Source organism: Wasmannia auropunctata, unplaced genomic scaffold (genome assembly GCF_000956235.1).
Source record: "Wasmannia auropunctata unplaced genomic scaffold, wasmannia.A_1.0 LD336026.1, whole genome shotgun sequence".
NCBI classification, from domain to species: domain Eukaryota; kingdom Metazoa; phylum Arthropoda; class Insecta; order Hymenoptera; family Formicidae; genus Wasmannia; species Wasmannia auropunctata.
The window spans coordinates 181999-200567 of NW_012026864.1; the positions used below are offsets into that span (position 1 = coordinate 181999).

An 18569-nucleotide genomic window follows, 5' to 3' on the forward strand; every position below is an offset into this window, starting at 1 on the left:
AGATCGCCAATCCCGGGCGCCTCTCGAGATATTTCGCGGTCGCAGATGACGCCACGTGCACGACCGATGTTACTTTTTGTCCGCGAGAGACGACTGAACTCGACGACGAGAACTGGAGTAAGAATTTGGACAAGTTTTGATTGGTCCGTCATATGTTTCAGGACAGCGAAGGAATTTATATTTTATTGTTACTAATTTTACAAGTTTATTTACAATAATAGCGTAAGTCTACTGAACTATTGAATTAAATGTATTTTTTAGCAAAATAAGCTGCACACTTGATAAATTGACTCGAACGGCGCGTGGTTAGGTCGAAAATGGCGGACGGCGATTTAAGGCATTGCAAGACGCATCTACGCTCTTCGTTCTCCACGACTGTGAGTAAAGTTAGGTCGCAAAACTCAAATCCAGTTCAAATTTCTCTCGCGTCCGCAATCGATTAGTAGCTCTTTTCCGCGATTTCTATCCAGGATGTCTCACCACAGCATGAAATCCACCAGTCACGGGTACTGCGAGGCTATCTTCTCGACCTCGCCGAGGAGCTCCAACAAAGAGAACACCGTCCCCACGATAAAAACTACGTAAGACTAGGCTCGCTCGACGGGTTGTTTAACCGTTACAGGATGGGAGGATTGAAAATGATCGTATATGTCATCGAGATAAACATTACGTAGATCACACATTTTTGCCGAATATCGAATAAAATTAATGATTTCCCGTTTTTATTTATGTTATACAAGTCAAATATACATAAATACAATTGAAAACAATAATATAAATACAAAATAAAAAAAATTTTTTTTTAAGCTCAATCTTCTTACCTTTTATCCTCGTCTTATCGTGTTCGTTAAATTAATAGGAAAACTTGCTAAAATAAAATAATGACTTCTATTGCAGAAAGAAAAATTTGTATCCCGCCTTGTCAAATGAGTCGTCTGCTTCGACAAAGGGTCAAGGTACAGGCAAGACGATGCAGTGCCCTTTGCGGAAGGTGTCTTCGAAGCTCGAAATAGCGGAGACCTTAGGGCCACCGAGCAAGTCGACCGACGCGGAATCTGCGTGTCTGAAACCTGCAAACCTGGCGAGGCAGGAAAATACAATCTCCAGTAACGTCACGTCCAACGAAAGAGATCTGAAGACTCCAGTCAAAACGCGACATGTTGGCGGATCGTCCAGCGACAAAGCGTCCGCCGTACAGTTCTACACACCCAAGCACTCGAGAGTGGCGAATACACCCAGCGTCAACGGCAAAATCAGTGCTTTATCCAGCTCGAGAACGCCCATGAAGCGTTACTTCAGCGATCACGCTCTGTCGCAGAGCACCCCGGACTGCTACAATGCGGTTCACCTGGAAACTCCGTCCCAAAAAATCGACGATTTAGTGGTGGGAGAGCAGACGATGTACGAGGGTGAAAGTAGCAATCTCACGGTTGGAATACGCATCAGACCCTTAAATGCCAAGTAAGATTAAACTGTTACTGTAAATTTTTACATTTACCTCTTTTTCCCTATTTTCTATTTTCATTCTATACTGTTATTTTATTGCTCACTTGTAATTTCAGAGAACTGAACGATCCGAAGGTCACGTCAGTCGTGCAAGGAAATGGTCAGAACGTCATTGTGGAATGCGAATCCGCACATCACACTTTCATGTACGACCACTGCTTCGTTTCGCACGACGACCCGCTTACACCCGGTCACGCCAGCCAGGAGGTCGTCTTTCGCAGTATGGTGTTACCGTTGGTGCAAAACGCTTTCGAGGGTTACAACGTCTGCCTGTTCGCGTACGGACAGACGGGGTCTGGAAAGAGTTACAGTTTAATGGGCACGGAATCCGCGCAGCTGAGCGCGTCGCCGTTCGACGAGAGAGTCGGTATCATACCGAGGTTTTGCCAGGAGATATTCACACAAACGCGTGACAATCCGCAGGTCGAGACTACCGTAGAAATCAGCTATTTCGAGATATACAATGAAAAGATACATGATCTCCTGGCGAATACAAATAACGGAACGAAGAAGGCTCCCCTCAAAGTGAGGGAGCATCCTGTCTTCGGTCCCTACGTCGTAGACTTGAGCCAGCATTGTGTGCAGAATTACAAAGACTTGCAGGTACTTTTCTAGTTTCACAGTAGGATTGCAATTGTTTTTTTATTGTATATTTATCCCTTTGTTAACGCAATCATTTTAGGCTTGGCTTAAAGTGGGAAACTCGCAGAGAGCCACGGCCGCGACTGGTATGAACGAGAAGAGCTCGCGGTCGCACAGCATTTTCAGCGTTGTACTAACTCAGACGCATTTGGATGGTCAGTTGGATTGCGAGCCACTCGATGCCAATCGTCGTAGTAAAATTAATTTGGTCGACTTGGCCGGCAGCGAGAGATTGAGCCAAACTTCTGCAACTGGTGATAGATTAAGAGTTAGTTTCTGACGTGACAAATCTATCTAAAATATGCATTGAATAATCGATAATATTGTGTAATGTATGTCGATTTGTTCAACAGGAGGGCGTATCTATCAACAAATCTTTACTTACCTTGGGCAAGGTAATTGCGTCACTCACGGAGAATACAAACAATCGCAAACAGGGTTTTGTGCCGTATCGTGAATCAGTATTGACGTGGCTGCTGAAGGTAAGTACTATTTTTGTAGTTTATTTGCGTATATTTCGAATTAGCGAAAACGCGAAAATTACTACCAATAAGCACATTCTTTTGAAAATTGAGAGTCTGAAAATACCTTTGAATGGATATAAACGAGGAGGTATAAACTTACTTCGTCACAATCCGGACATGATCTAGTTTGTTATAGAATACTGTTTTAATACTTCTTCATGCACTTTGTGATGACGTGAAATGGCAATCAGATCTGATTGCTGCCTGTATAGATAAATTTAGATCATCTTGAGATATGACATATATATTTTTCTAATGGGGAGGAACGAAAAAGATTTATCAGGATTATATTATAAAGACAGAATAATTTTAAAAAATAGACATCTGTATGCATACTTCAAATTATTATTATCACTAATATCTTATAATTTTTACTTAATATTTGCAAGTAACTGTAATGTTATTTCAATTATGCAAGTGTGTATAAACGCTTGTAGTTTGTTACATCTGATCATACAAATAACTAAAATACATACCTTAAGAAATAATTGTTACATCATAAGTAAAAAATAACTGCAGGTAAAATAAAAGCGTATCGATTTAATTCCAACCCGGCGGAGTTTCCTCCATCTTTATAATAAAAAAAATTAAAATCTTATTTCTCAGAACTAAGCACATCATACGTTATTGCTTGTTAATATAACATGTTAATATAACGACAATATTGTATACCTAAATTAACTTATTTCGCTACACTTGTGTAATAATACAAAATTACAGTTATTATATAACTGTATTCAGTCTTATAGAGCAGTTAATTTGTGAGGTTTTTGTATTGTAATTAACTTCGTTGAAGTTTCAAATTAATTTTACTGTATCGAAATTACTAAAACGCGCGATTCTAATATATTTTCCCTTATTGTCTCAAACAGCTGATTTTAAAATCACAATTGATTATAATGATATTTTCTCTCCTTTTTTTTTGCTTTGTCAATAGTACAAATCTGATTCGTGCAAGCATCGATACGATTTTCAAAATTTGATCACAAACTATAAGAGAATTGACATTTGTAGGAGCGTATTTACATTCATATTTACACGAATATTCGTTGAACGAATTTTGTTTTACATGAATATAATGTGTAATCGAAAGAATGTATGGAGCAGAATGATAAAATATTTCTGTGTTTACACTATACTTCGATATAAATCTTAATTCAATTCTATCTTGTTTGGGGAATTTATTTGACTCACACCTGCTTTTGAGGGGTGTAACATCTAGTCAGTTCCAATTCATATCTAATTTGTACGTGTAATTAATTTTTTTTTAAAATAACATTGCACATATACGTGCTGTAAATTGTAAAAGAAAAGGTTTCAAGAATCAATTCTGTTTTATCGTACTATAACGTATTCTCAGAAACAGGTGAATTCAATGAAAGATTCTTAAACGTAAGATCAGTATTCGCTTAGTTAAAACTAATTCGCGTATTTACATCTGCTTATCGTTAGACTTATCGTGACGCTTTTAAAATTAATATTGTCGTGATCATTATGCATAATACCGAAAAGCTATGATTTCTCTGCACCGCGTGACGATTTCGCCGATTTATTTCGCTCGGCATCTCCGGCTTTTCTCTCATTGTACATTGCGTCGTTCTCCTCTTCTTCCTCGTTGATCCCTTCGTGACAGGAATCGCTTCGTGATTTACTTCTTATGTAAACCGCCAGGTTTCTCCTTTTCATTTCTTTGCACAAATGGCAGTTTTCTTTGGATTGTTGCTGCACGGCTCGTTGGTTTTCCACCGATTTTCCTATAAACAATAACGCGAAATCGATTGATGAGAAGAGAAAAAGAGTAGAGAATCCAATTTTTTTCAACGACTGAGATAAATATCTCTCCGTCTCATTGTTTTTTATTCAATACGCGTATCTACTTAATAGAAATTTCAAACGTTTTCGTTCTGTCGATAGAAATTCTATGTCGCATTTTACAAGTTATATAAAACTTGCCGGTTAAACCGGTTTATTTGTTCTTTGGTATACCGGTTTCGAGTCTGCTAATGCGAATATTTTACGACGTGATACTTTTCTCGATAAGTCAAGGCATATATGGTGCAGTTCGTGAGTGGTAAAAACTCAAAGTATTTTTCGGCGAAAATCTGCCTGACGTTCCCCAATCAAAGAATTAGAATGCAGTCGATGCAGATGTATTTATACTAAAATATTAAACGTTCATTAAAATAATTATATCCTAATGAATAAAAAAATAGAATAAGTCTTCTGCAATTGATATTTATATTTCATATATAAATTTTATATTTAATAAAATATAACGACTAACGGACTCAAAATTATTATATTTGTTATTAAACATTGACAAATTTTTAATTGCTCATTTGAGATGACAGTCATTCTGCTTCACTCAATCGTACTATGCGCGCCGTTTGCAAACTTAGAAAGGTCAACTAGTGCTATATGCAACTGATAGGTATCGCTAGCAAATAAATGAAATTTTTAGTTCGTTAAATGTAATTAGTTTTCCCGCTAAATCGACGAAACGCATCGGTATCGTAGCGCCGGTGACCGCCACGGCATTCAACGTGTCGATTGAAGAAAAAACGAGAATGGAAAAAAAATCTTGACGTACGATCTTGAACGCGTTCACCTGTGGCGCCAGTTAATTATATATACCTCAGCTCGTGGTGAGTCACGGAAATCGTGTCGTTTCACCTCGCGGCTATTGAGACACTCGGGAACGCGCAATAATCTCCGGAATACATCGCATCGCTGACGGATCGTAATTATACTTAAACGGATGATTAATCCGGCAGGAACGAACCGGCCGCCTGGAAGAGGCGGAATATGCGTTTCAAAATTCGTCTCTCTCCCCTCGAGGGAGAACAGAGCTTCTCTTTAAAGTCCGATTGACGCTATTGATATTGAAATTCAAATTAAAGCTTCGCACGATCAATAATTGAGCCGAGTGCCACCGCGGCGAGATTTGAATATCGAAAACAGTCCGCTGATTGATAAGGAGAGATGCTGCGGCTCTTGAAACGCGATTCGGGTCATGTAGCGCGCGGCCGCCTAAAGGAATGGGCTAAAAATAGTGTGTATCAACAGTGTGTATCACAGAAACGTAGTTTCTGTACGCGTGACGGACACTCGGAACAAACCGAAATGGGATAACGTGCGAATTGTTCGACCGTCGCTATTCATATTTCGAGACGCATCTTGAATTTTTCCCTCGAATTAATATCGAATTAAATTCTCTCGCGAGAGAGAATTTAATTCAATGCTTCAATTTTACTGGAGAATCTGTCATTTCTCGGAGTATCTCGAATGTCAGATCTTACGTAATCGATAGTATAGCGCCGATAAGGCACGTGCGATAATAAACGCGCGCGTATCCATCATCTTTGCGACGTAATCAACCATTGAGCTTTAATCGATGCACTTCTCTTCCCCCCCCCCCCCAATCGAAAGAGCGTAACGATACAACTTTCAATAAAGTGTCCGATTTTATCTGATATACTGCAAGTCTTATCTCCCAAATACGATAACATGCAGCACTTTTTTTTATTGTTTATCCACATTAAGATCGGAGCCGTTAATACCAGGTCGCAATAAACGCGCGTATCGTTACAATATAGTCGCTTGACGACGTAAAACAAGGGACGGAAGATGTGAGGAATATCGAGATATGTATATGCGCATTTCGCAAATAAACATTCCGTGCCAGTGATTTGTATAATTATGTAACTCTCTTATCTCGTTACGACGACGTAAACAGAGAGGTCGATTTGCATGAGCAAATATACGGTAACACGTGTCTATTTTTTTTTATGCGAAAAGACGTATTTTCTTCTTCTTTTTTACTTTTAATCATCAATATCATCGATAGCATAAGTTGTATCTTGAAGTCGTTTCTAAAAGTGAATAATTATAGCTGAACAAATGCGTTCCAATCGCAAGCGCGTGGATTCGTGATAACGTAATTGTTTTCCTGCGCGACTACACGGGATATATTTAGATTATAGCGGTTAATATATGATAATATATGATAATATATGATAAGAAGATTCACATTGCATTGACTATTCGTGCCGCTACATTTGGCGTTTTTTTTTTCTTTTGAAACGAGAATGCATTAGCGGGGTGCTGGCGTGGATGATATTTTAACATTGCAAGTGAAAAGAGTGCAGAAGGGAAGGGGGGGAGGGGGGATGCGCATAATACAATATGTGTGCAATATATTTTAGTATATTTAATCTACCTGTCAGATATGACTGATACAAATGCCTGATTATACGCGATGATGTATCGTATTTAAATCGTAACGAAAAAATACGACGTAAATTTGCAAGGGTCTTTTCTGCACTTATCATCAATTGCTTTGTGTAATTTTATTACAGTAATCTCTCTTCCCCGGGAAACTCTTTCTATTAAAATATATATAAAATTGTGATTTTTTAGTAACATTTTTTTTAAATTTACCTTACGCCTTAATAGAGTTGCATACACGGAATTATTATTTTTATTTAAAACGTGTGGTTTATCTATAATTTTTATGTATCATATTATTGCGTGCTTCGGATATATCTCGCGGCGTAAAATATGACGTCTCTGCTTCACAAAACCTCTGTTGTCCGCAAGTTTTCCACGATAATTATCACTTTGTACGTGGATATCGATAATGAGACTCGATAACGAGAAGTGTTGTAATTTTTTTTTTTTTTTTTTTTCCGGTATTTATCATTGCAGTAATTTTCCAATATTTTTTGCACATCTCGAAAGACTAATGTACTTTTTCCTCTTCCTCAATCTTGTATTTATTTGATATCTGATTTTTTCATCGATAAAACTTGTCTTCATCAGTTATGAAGAAAAGAATGTCAATAGGAAGGAAAGAGGAAAGGAGATGGTATCGTAAAACTTGTCACAGAATAGCTTCCATTGCAACACTTCTGCAAGCGTAACAAGTAATTTTGGAAAATTGTACTTTTATAATTGCAATATGTTTTTATTGTTGCTGCCGGTGTGTTGACGTGTTTATGTGCGACTACTTCCTCATTCAAGCAACAAACAGATCCCCCTCCTCCACTGTATCACAGACAAGCTACGGACGAATATAACTTGTTTGCGTATTATAACTGCGCGGCTAACAACCGCGAGGAACAAACAATTACGGTTCTCGCAATTTCCACGCAATGTATGATAGAAGTATTTGCAATTTCCGCTTGGAAAATTACATTCCAATTGCAGCCGTCACAATTTTCCTACGCGGTCAGACAAATTTTCTCAGTCGCTTAAAAGCTTAATAGCTTATTTTTCACCTTGACTGATGCTTTACTTTAATCTTTATTGCCTGGCTTTATTATTATCGTTTTATTATTGTACTATCAACATACAGGTATTAATATTCGGATTATTTTAATACCTATATATGTATTTTGTGTTCTTCGAGGCTATATATATATATATATATATATATATATATATATATAAAACCTGATAATTCGTAAATTTATAGTCTCGAAGAACACAAAATACATATATAGGTATTAAAATAATCCGAATATTAATACCTGCATGTTGACAGCACAAGACAGAATAAAATATATATATATATATAGAACCTGATAATTATATATACAGAATTTGTGATAATCCATAAATTTAAATGAAATAAGCAATAAAATGAGGCTTTCTCTCTCGTATTTTTCTCTTGCACCGACCATGTAAGGTGATGCCGGTGCCTATCGGTTGAGGCACTTTCCCTATTCGCGTGGACGGTTTAATGGGAGAATATTTTTTTTAAAATTAGAATTTTTCGGTGGAAATTAAGTGGGCCGGTAGTGACAAACGGATTATGAAAAAATATCTCCGTTGTGGCGTTTGTGACTAGCTGGAGATCGATTTCTCGAAGACTCGAGTGAATAAATGAAAGAAATTGTGCATTCGTAATGAATTCGGTTAACGGATGGATGAGTACCCAAATACCGACCCAGACTTGACGGAATTAAAATCAGAGATAAGATACGTTTCTTTCTGCACTGAAGAGGCGCGAAGAAATATTATCTCGAGACAATTTGCCAACTCCTCGTCCTCGTGATTTTTTTCTGGCCGAAAATGCGATTTATCTCGGACGATTTATTTTCGCGATTTCGTGATTAAAAGTGCGCACATGGAAACAAATTTTGGAAAAACATTGGAAACGGACAGTTTCGTTTGTCAATTGAATTAACATTATAATTGCTCGTAAGATTGTATTTCAGCGTTATTTGTTTACGATGGAAAATTGTTCCGTGTGCTGCTTGCGGAGCCCGCGGCGAGCAAACATTGCTAATTATCATTGCGGCACATCTGCCGCATATTTACGAAATTATACATCATTGAGAAAGTGGAGTCTTTATGCAGTAAAATTTAATTCATTTTGTGAACGCTTAAATAATGCGTAATCAAATTTTTCATGGTAAAAATTTTAAGTAGTACCAGTTTTAATTGATCTTTTAATTTTTATTAGACATCTCGGTATTTATGATCTTTAATCGAAATTTTGCTACGAATTAAAGAGAACGATTTTTTTGAAATTCTTGAAATTCAAGGATTTTTAAATCTAGACATTTATATAGAATTTTTATATCTGTTAGCCATCCCGACACACCAGAGCATCGATCATGTAACTTTTTCGCTAGGGCGGAAACGTAAAAAATGAAAAATTTCTCCATTAACTTCAACGGTGAAAATCTTCACTTTTCACGTTTCCGCCCAGAGGAAAAAATTACATAATCGATACTCAGGATACCAATCAAGTAACTTTCCCCAGGACGAACACGTGAAAAGTGAAAATTTCTTCATTAACTTCAACGAGAAAAATTTTCACTTTTTACGTTTCCGCCTTGGGGAAAAAAGTTACATGATCGATATTCTGACTCGCGAAGAATCATTCGTTTTTCAATCTTTTCAAATTTGAAAAACATCAACATTTTTATTTAAAAAAAAATGGCCACGACCCTTCTGCATACAATATGTTCATTCAAAGAAACGCGTTTGCGACGAGTATACGTATACATACATATCATCAGAAGAAGCTTATCGCTCACTGCAAATACTACTTAATACATAGCTAATGCAATTGTCGTTTCTTATCAATTAACAATGTCGTTGTCAAGGTCATGTAATTTTAGAAAATGTGTCAGTTTTCGTAATGATTACATTCTACCGTCAGGATGTTTCGTCGAATGTCGAGTCAAGTAAATCCAATTATTAAAGTTTGATAAGTCAACGCGAGGCGAAGCGAGGATTCTAATGCTTACTGCTGCTACTGCCGCACTTGAAGTAGTCCCTGTTCCACGGCTGCTCGTAGTCGCGGTACTGCGGATTCCTCGAGTACCCGTAGGTGAACACCTCCGGTATGTAGACGAGATCCATGGTCCCCTCGTGCGGCGATTCGCGCGTTGGTCGACGTTAAAAAAAATCCAGGGGGAAGGGGGGTTGCAGGGGATTATAATATCGCTCGGCAAAAGTTCTCGTTATAGTGTCTTGCGTGATACGCCGGAGCGTGTCGATCTCCCGGTGACGCTCTCAAACTGCTCCGAAGCTGCGCCGTAGCTGCGGCCGAAGTTGCGCCTCTGATCGAAGGACCGGTTGATAAGTTCGGCGCGTCATGCGTGTCCGTTGCACCCGTTTTGGAGTCGGCGGAAATTCGCAGTTTCCTCTTCCGCGGGAGAGAAAAGAAAAATGAAGAAAGCTGTTCCAGACGCGCGTACTCTCGTCGCCGATGGCTCTCTCGCTTTGAACTAACGACGCGTGCACGCTAACGCGCCGTAATGTTTATCTGTTGAGTCTTTCCCCACTCCGCTTCACCGGTTTTCCGTCCGTCCTCCCTTTTACCGCTTCTTCCGTTCGACACATCTTCCTCCCCTCCCCTCCCCCCCTGCCCCCTGCTCTCTCTTTCCCCCCGTCCTTCGGGACGCTTATGCTCGCGTTTACGTTCCTCGGTGCCCCACCTTCCGCTTCGCCAATCACCTTCGCCGTTCCGACGTAGAATTTGCGCGACGCGCAAAAGGTAACGACACGCGTGACGAGGAGAACCGCATGCGTGCGTGCGTGTTTGCGTTGCGTACGTCGTGCGTTTTCGTGCGTGCGCACATGCGCGCTTACGCGCAAGCGTGCGTACGTGCGTATCAACGCGTGCGCGCTCTCGCGCCCCGGAGTATAGCCTCGTTCCTGTTTTCATCGTTTTAATTATTTTGAAAAACATTTTTTTTTTTACAGTTGCAAGTTGATAAGATAATGCAGTTTTCGATCGTCGGAAATATATGAAATCGCATCAGTTTGCTGCTATAATTATCACAGGCGGTATTTTTGAAGGCACCGATGAAAATATAAATCGTTATCTTCTTCCTTTTTTTATCATTTTTACTATAAAATATATGATATTAATAGATTAATATTATTAAAATATAATGATTGTTTAATGTTATTAAAGTATAATTATAGATTATTATGACATTTAATTAAGTCCCTTTCGTCCTACTTTAATGAAAACAATTTCTTCTGAAGATTCCATTATCATAAATTTCTTTATCTGAAAGGTATTGGTACTTTGAGTTTGCTGTATTTTAAAACTTAAGTAATTTCCTGTTTTCTGACGTCCTTAGCTTACATGACTACGTTTATATTTACATATTTTCGACAAAATATAAATATAAATGAGAGATAACATGAAAAAAATTAAACAGTAGTCTTAGGACTTCGTTAATGAGTCTCTTTGTACATTGTTTTTCTTTCAACAGTTTCAATATGCGAAAAAAAAGAACATTCCATTCTGCTGACTTTGTATTACTTCTTTCTGCGACTGATTCACATTTTGCGCATGAACAATTACGATCGCAAATAATTATGTAGCCATCGAAGTGTATCGCGGTGAGGTATCTGTGAAATATCCAATTAAAAATATTCTTCTTTTTATTATTTTAACAGATTCATTCTTTGTTGCATGTAAACAACATTTTGTTAAGATCTGCAGATACGCAGATAAACTCACAGTGACAGATCGTACTGTACATGTATGTATCACAATAATGATCGAGCTTTATGATTAAACGTACTTAGTCGCCAATCGATTCTTACTCTCGTGATATTTTTATGATACTTATCAAAAATCACCGCGCGTTTTGGGCAGATTAACGAAACTATAGATAGTTCGAAAACTGCACTACTACTTTTATTTCTCGATTTCTTCACTTTTAAAGCATTATTTTATCAATTTATTTCGCGTATAAGAAATAAAAGCTTATCAATTTATTTTGACACAAATAGATCGTACGCAGGAATCTTTGCTATTAAAAATACTTTATCTAAACACTTAATTCCCTCTACTTCAATATCTCCGATATGAATCGCTTATTCATAATTAACATTATAAATAAAATAAAAATTAATAAGATATAATATATATATATATATAATATTTTTCAAGTTTATTTGAAAATAATATCCTCTTCGCATAAATTTTTGTCGTTAAACATTTTCTTAATTACACGTGCACAAATGGAATTTTTAAGACCATCATAAATTCACTACCTTTTAAGATAACAGTCCTGCGATATTAGTATTAGCAACACGAGCAGGAAAAATTTCAATTACATAAGCACACATATTATTTGTTTCAATAATTCCCATGCTATAATTCGTAATTATTATACAATCAAATATTTGGGGCGTCAAAGTTTGTAGTTCAAAATTGTTCTTTCCTCATATACGTTTTAAAATTCTTAATTGATTTATATTTGTGTTGAGTTATTTAAATATTCCTTATTTATTTGCGAGCTGATGAGGACAGAGCTATGAATTGCGAGGTAGAAAATTGAAATTCAAAAGATCGGAATTAAAAATTGAGAGTCTCTAAGATTATCTTAACAATTACAAAAACAAGAAGTAATAAAACGGGGCTTTACCTCTTGAAATCTTATCCCTTATTTACTGATGATACTTAAGGAGACAATACGCCGTTGATGGATGGCAACGTGAGACGATAACGATATCGGATTGAATTCGCGAATGATTAGATTTGTCGCTTTCGTCGTTTGATACGAGACGTGATAGGGGATGTACATACCTTATACCCGTAAACGAATTATGTAATGACAAAGAATAAACTAAAACGTTATGTAAAGAGCAAAGAAATTAAAATATTATGTAAAGAACAAACGAATGTTTTTTTTTCCAGGAGAGCCTAGGAGGAAATTCACGAACGGCGATGCTGGGAACGGTGTCACCGGCCAACATCCACGTGGAGGAGACCCTAGCGACCCTTCGATACGCGTGCCAGGTTCGAGCTATAGTCAATCGAATCCGCATCAACGAAGATCCGCACGATCGGCTAATTCGGTAAAATATCTCATTGAGATTTAATTTTTAATTCAATAGAGGTTCCACGTTCTTGAATTACGCTATGCAAAATTGTCACAAATATGTTGGAGGAAAATTTATTATACAAAAGGATTGAAATCTCATTATCCTAATTAACGAAAAATTTAATGATTTATTTTAATAGCGAATTAAAGGCCGAAGTACTACGTTTACGCGGGGTGCGCGAGGGATATGAGAAGCAATGTGGAGTTATTCCTCGTCAGTTACTCCGTCGCATCGACTCGAGCGACCAGTGGGGTAAGAATGTCATCCAACAGCAAAAGGAAATTGATGAACTGAAAGATCAATTGAAAAAAACGGAAGAGCAATTGGCTGTTACTCAGATGTAAGTGAGATAATTTGGTCTTTTATATGTAAGATAAAAAAAATATTGAACGAGATAATAATATATAAGTCACTTGTTGTATGTTGTTACATCTTTAATTAAAAATTATCGATTATCTTTTTATTTGTCCATGAAAAAACAATTTCAATGTGACATGATAATATTTTGTAAACTTTTGAATTCAACCGAAGATATTGTAATTGTATTGTTGAAATGTGATTTTCAATGTGATAATATGTTTTATTCTCAACCTGTTTTATTATTCTTTAACACGTTCGCTGCCCATTTGAAAGGACATATTATTTCTGGAAATTACTTTCACAATTATTTTCTTTTTTTTGTGAAGTTTCACATTCAAAGTTCGATTGGCTTGTTCGCCTCAACTAAACATAGATCCATCACGCGCTGATGCGTTAACCGGCTATTTGCGAAGGAGCCTCATTACGCGCTAGCGCGTGATGGGTAGCAAACGTGTTAAGAGCTGAAAATTAAAATTTAATCTTATTCTTGTAATAAAATTTATTATTGAAGAGTTGCAGGATTAATATGATCTCGCAAATGAAGCTAGTTTTTGCGAGTGCGTTAAACGATGTTCATTGAGTTTCGCAAATGTGACTAGCGATTTTTGCGACTTAAGTTGAATCGGTAAGACTTAATCCGTTAGCCACGTGTAATTGCAGGAGTTCGCGCGAAAAATTAGAAAGAGCCGAGGAGAAGAAAAGCTCGGAGCTCAAATATTTGCGCCGTTGCGGAATCGCCATCGAGCTTGATTTCCAAGAACGAGATAAGCATCCTTGTCTCGTAAATCTCGCTGCCGATCCTTTGTTATCCGGTACACTTTTGTATCTCATACCTCCAGGTTTGGTTCGTATCGGGAAGAATATCTCGACGTGCAAACTCGGAGCCGCTTTCAAAGAACTGGATATCATATTGGACGGACCTCTTGTTAGGGAATTGCACTGGTTAGTCATGAATTGCGTGTGTGTGTGCGTGTGTTTTTTCATATTCAAGCAAAGTAGAAAACAGGGAGAGGGAGAAAGAGAGAATGGATCGGTGTGGGAGAAGAGGAGAGATGTTCTAATGTCGATGCTGAATTTTTTCTTCTGTCAAATGTATTTTCGATGTGCCATGAATATGTTCTCTGTTTCGTACGAGCAGCTTCGAAAGTTTCCCGGAATTTCTGAGAAATATAAAATTGTAAATAATTTAGTCTCCTATAAACTAATATTTTTTAACAATTACACGATGCTGATCAGCGATTGTAAAGCTGGACGTCTTTCTACAAAAATATGTGTTAAGGTCTTTCAAGTTTTTATATTTGCGATATCAATGTCAACGGTATCATAAAAGTCCTGTCCTTTCACAATGAAGGCCAGACGTCAGTTTACTTCTTCGCTTGCAACATGATTGATATCTCTGTAAATTTTTGCTGCAAAATACAAAATTTCATGTTTGTACACTTGCTAAAATTATAGACATTTTTCAATCTCGACGCGATATCACGCACGTTAAAAGAATAAACATCTCATATTCGTTCATTAGAGCTTATGAGATATGAATCTTTCTCTCATTTCCTCGCAATTTCTGCAAATTATAGCAGCTAATTCCGGGAACTTATCGAAGTTATCACGTATTTCTATTTATCAGCACGCTTTGCATCGTTTGTCTCTTATGATGAATCCAATTGTTTCTGATTCTAATGCATGTTGCTATTGTTCACAACTAATCGGATAATAACGCAATTATTGATCTGTATAAATTATTTTACCCATTAGATGGATTGTGGCAGACGTGAAACGGATTTAGTGTTTTTTATAATTTTATGAATCTTGTCAATTTTCTGTGTGACGTTCATTTTATTTATAATTAAACTTTATCATATTCATGTCGGTGTCGTGTCAATATTATGTTGCATTATACAGGTCTCATCTTTATTCATGAAGTTGCTGTGAATAAATTGGAATTTTCGAACAAGTAGGGAACCTGCGACGCAATATTTAAATTTCTGTTTGTAGCTAATAAATATACAATGAATTGTAGTTTTTTTCGCAACTAAATGCATTTACGTCAATGCGTTTGTGCCATTTGGTTAAAAATTAAGTACCAAGTATTCACTAAGTTTCACCGAAGTGCTTATTTTAACTTTCTGCTGAATACTCGTATCCTGTTACATAAATGACTAACATTTTTAATTTCTCACATATTATTAATTAAAATATTGTACACGATCGTTTGCCATATCTTTTCTTTTTTCCTAGCTCCATTGAAAATAACGAGGGAAAATTAATCTTGACACCCGAGAAGGGCGCGGACACTTATGTCAATGGGCAGGTAATGATGACGAGTTAATTGTTAATAATAAAAAATAAAGAATTTGTTAAATAAAAATATTTTTACTTCTTTTCAGATGGTAACCGGGAAAGTTGTGCTCAAACACGGTGATCGCTTAGTCATTGGCGGTAATCACTATTTTAAAGTTTTAAATCCATATGACGAATCCTACAATGTTAAGCATTCCACACAAGCGATAGATTTTGAATTTGCGCATCAGGAAATTCTCCGAATACAGGAAGAAAAGTAAGTATCATTTATTTAGAACAGTTAGAAACTCTTCGATATAAAATTTCAAGGAGCTAATTTTTTAACCAAAATGCGGTTATTACAAAAATATTTCATAGCGCTAGTAATAAGACAGTAAATTCATTTGCTATTGAGAAGAAGCTAATCGAAGTATTTTGCGAATTATTTTGCACTCGCTATCTCTATAATGACGTAAATAGTTTCATATGACTGTCATTAGCATAAATACTTGTATATTTAAATTGCACGTTCCGTAATTTTCTGCGATAAATACTATCGGCAGCACTTATCACAAGTATTCATTTGTCAATTTTTTAAATAGTTTTTTTTTTTCGTTTTCATCGCCATTTAGATTAAGAGCAGAATTGGAAGAGTCGAAGCAGAAAGCGATAAAGGAACTCGAAAATGCTAAGCGCGAAGTGGAATTGCAACTCGGTTCGCAAAAATCGTCGTACGAGCGAGAGATCGAAGTTCTTGGTTCCACGCTGAAGGAACAAAACCAGGCACTCGAACAAATCAATCGTAGAAAAAAGGAGCTGGAAATGGAAAAGGAATTGCTCGTCAAGGAGGTGGAAGTCAATAATAAGATTAAGAAGATACGGTTGGAACAGAGTCACGCGAAATTATCACCGTACAAATCGAATTTCCTGCAAGAACTTGAGAGTATTTTGAATGAGAAAACTGCGGACATTGAGAATGTGCTAAAGGCGAAGCTTAACGGGGAAACGATAACCGCCGGTGGAATTAGTCTACACGAAATGCAAATACTCGTCAAGGAAGCGACTCAGCGATGTCAAGAAGTCGGATATCGTTACGTGAGTATTTTGTAATAATTATGACATAATGAATTGTTTAGAATCATTATACAACCGGAAATTTTTTTATGAAAAAAAAAAAGAGTAAGAAATATAGAATCTTTTTTTTTAATTGTTCGTGTCCTTGAAAAATTATTTTATACTATATATAATCTTTGTGTCAAGTATAAGAGTTTATTTTTGTAACGCGGTTATGATACGAGGCACTGCTATCGTTGTTGATTTAACTCTTTCAAAATAGTAAGATACCCTCGCGAACACAAATATATTTATGGCAATAATATTTCAACTGCAGCAGTTGTTATAAAAAAATTGTATTTTATTCAACGTACAAGTTTAATATTGTAGTCGAATGGGCACATTATTTTTATATATAGAACTATTTTTTTTTTTAATTTTGCACATCAAGATTCTATATTTCTTCCTTTTCTTTAACACGAGGAATTATCTCGCCGGTTGTAACATTATTCATTGTATATACACAATTTCTCTAAATTTTTCATGGCATTCCAGGAATTTGAACAACAACAAACGGTAGTGGATAAGAATTTGCAGTCGGTGATTCGCGTTCGTGATAGAAACGTCTCGAGGGAAACGCTGTGGCAAGCGACGGACTTCCTGGATTGGGTTTATCGTCTGAGAAACGGCGATGTAGAAGATTCGATAAGAGAACTGCAGAGTATCGAGTTGAACTGGGAGTTAGACGGAAGTAAAAGTACCGAAATATTTGAAGATTCTTTAAACAACAGCAGGATCTCGATAAACATGACCCCCGTGAAGAGACAGCTGAACAAGAGTGTCCACCAGTTCTCGATGGACGCGTCGATGCTGGAAGCGACGATAAACGATACATGCGTAACACATAATCAACAGGAGGACGTAAATGCGTGCCTCACTCAAATCGAAGTCGCCGCGAAAACGTTGAACAAGCTGTGCCACCGATATCAGAGCCACGACTCCAAGCCGGTCGTTGAATCGTTGGCCAAGATGCAAGATATTATTGAGTCCTTAAAAAATATCTTCCAGAACAAAGATTCGAGTGAGTGCGAGGATACGAGTGTAAATTCAATTAACAGTGCCAATAATACCGTTATCGATATGTCGAATGACATAAGGAAGATCTTTCAAAACACGGATACAAACGAACGAGGCAAAGAAAAAGATGCTACGATAAACGGTATTAGTAATGGCGTAGATAAGCTTGCAATAACAGGTAATACTGAAAATTGCCTCAGTCACGATATATCGCCGAAGAAATCTAATATGCGGAATAATATGTTAGATACGAAAGCTGGAAGCGCTCAAAAGAACGTAAGATTTACTGATAAAATCAAACAATAAAACTCGAAAACACAAATAGCTTTATGCTTGAAAATACTATTTTTTAAACAAACTTCTATTGTTATGAGTTATCATTTTAAAAATATAAGAGACATGTATATTGTATTGATTTTATATATATATATATATATATATATATATATATATATATCACAGATTTAAATTTATGCAATACTTCATTAATTTATATATTTTAACACATTTTATAAGTCATTTTATTGGAACGCGCTTTTATGGGTTTTCATTTTTTTTATCATTTTGATTACACCGGCACACAAAAAAAAAAAGTGGTTTGTGCATTTGACCGGACCCATCTACGGACATGTTTTTCGACCCGCTGAATCCGAATTTGAGGTCCGTTGGGCTCGGTCAGGTCCCAGATTTTAGTAAAATGCAAAAAACTCCCAAAAATATGAAAAACTGCATTACAGCGATGAAAAAATTTTTGTGACT

General features: G+C 36.7%; 2 protein-coding genes across 3 annotated transcripts; one reads left to right on the top strand and one right to left on the bottom strand.

The window, feature by feature from the left end:
• The first annotated feature begins 336 nt into the window (after positions 1 to 336).
• On the top strand, positions 337 to 18172 carry LOC105452651 (kinesin-like protein KIF14). 2 transcript variants are annotated; one of them, XM_011693952.1, is made up of 12 exons: positions 337 to 581; positions 898 to 1461; positions 1563 to 2109; positions 2189 to 2416; positions 2502 to 2630; positions 12853 to 13013; positions 13180 to 13380; positions 14061 to 14342; positions 15639 to 15711; positions 15788 to 15957; positions 16313 to 16775; positions 17289 to 18172. In XM_011693952.1, exons 1-12 carry the CDS (start codon positions 472 to 474, stop codon positions 18114 to 18116), a joined length of 3756 nt encoding a protein of 1251 aa, XP_011692254.1. In that variant the 5' UTR covers positions 337 to 471; the 3' UTR covers positions 18117 to 18172. The 2 variants fall into 2 exon arrangements, with proteins under 2 accessions (XP_011692254.1, XP_011692255.1); XM_011693953.1 differs by lacking the exon at positions 14061 to 14342.
• On the bottom strand, positions 2998 to 10465 carry LOC105452650. Its single transcript, XM_011693951.1, has 2 exons — positions 9935 to 10465; positions 2998 to 4426 (listed from the first exon to the last, which is right to left on the bottom strand). The coding sequence occupies exons 1-2, from the start codon at positions 10047 to 10049 to the stop codon at positions 4185 to 4187; spliced, it is 357 nt and encodes a 118-aa protein (XP_011692253.1). The 5' UTR covers positions 10050 to 10465; the 3' UTR covers positions 2998 to 4184.
• Positions 18173 to 18569: the final 397 nt, after the last annotated feature.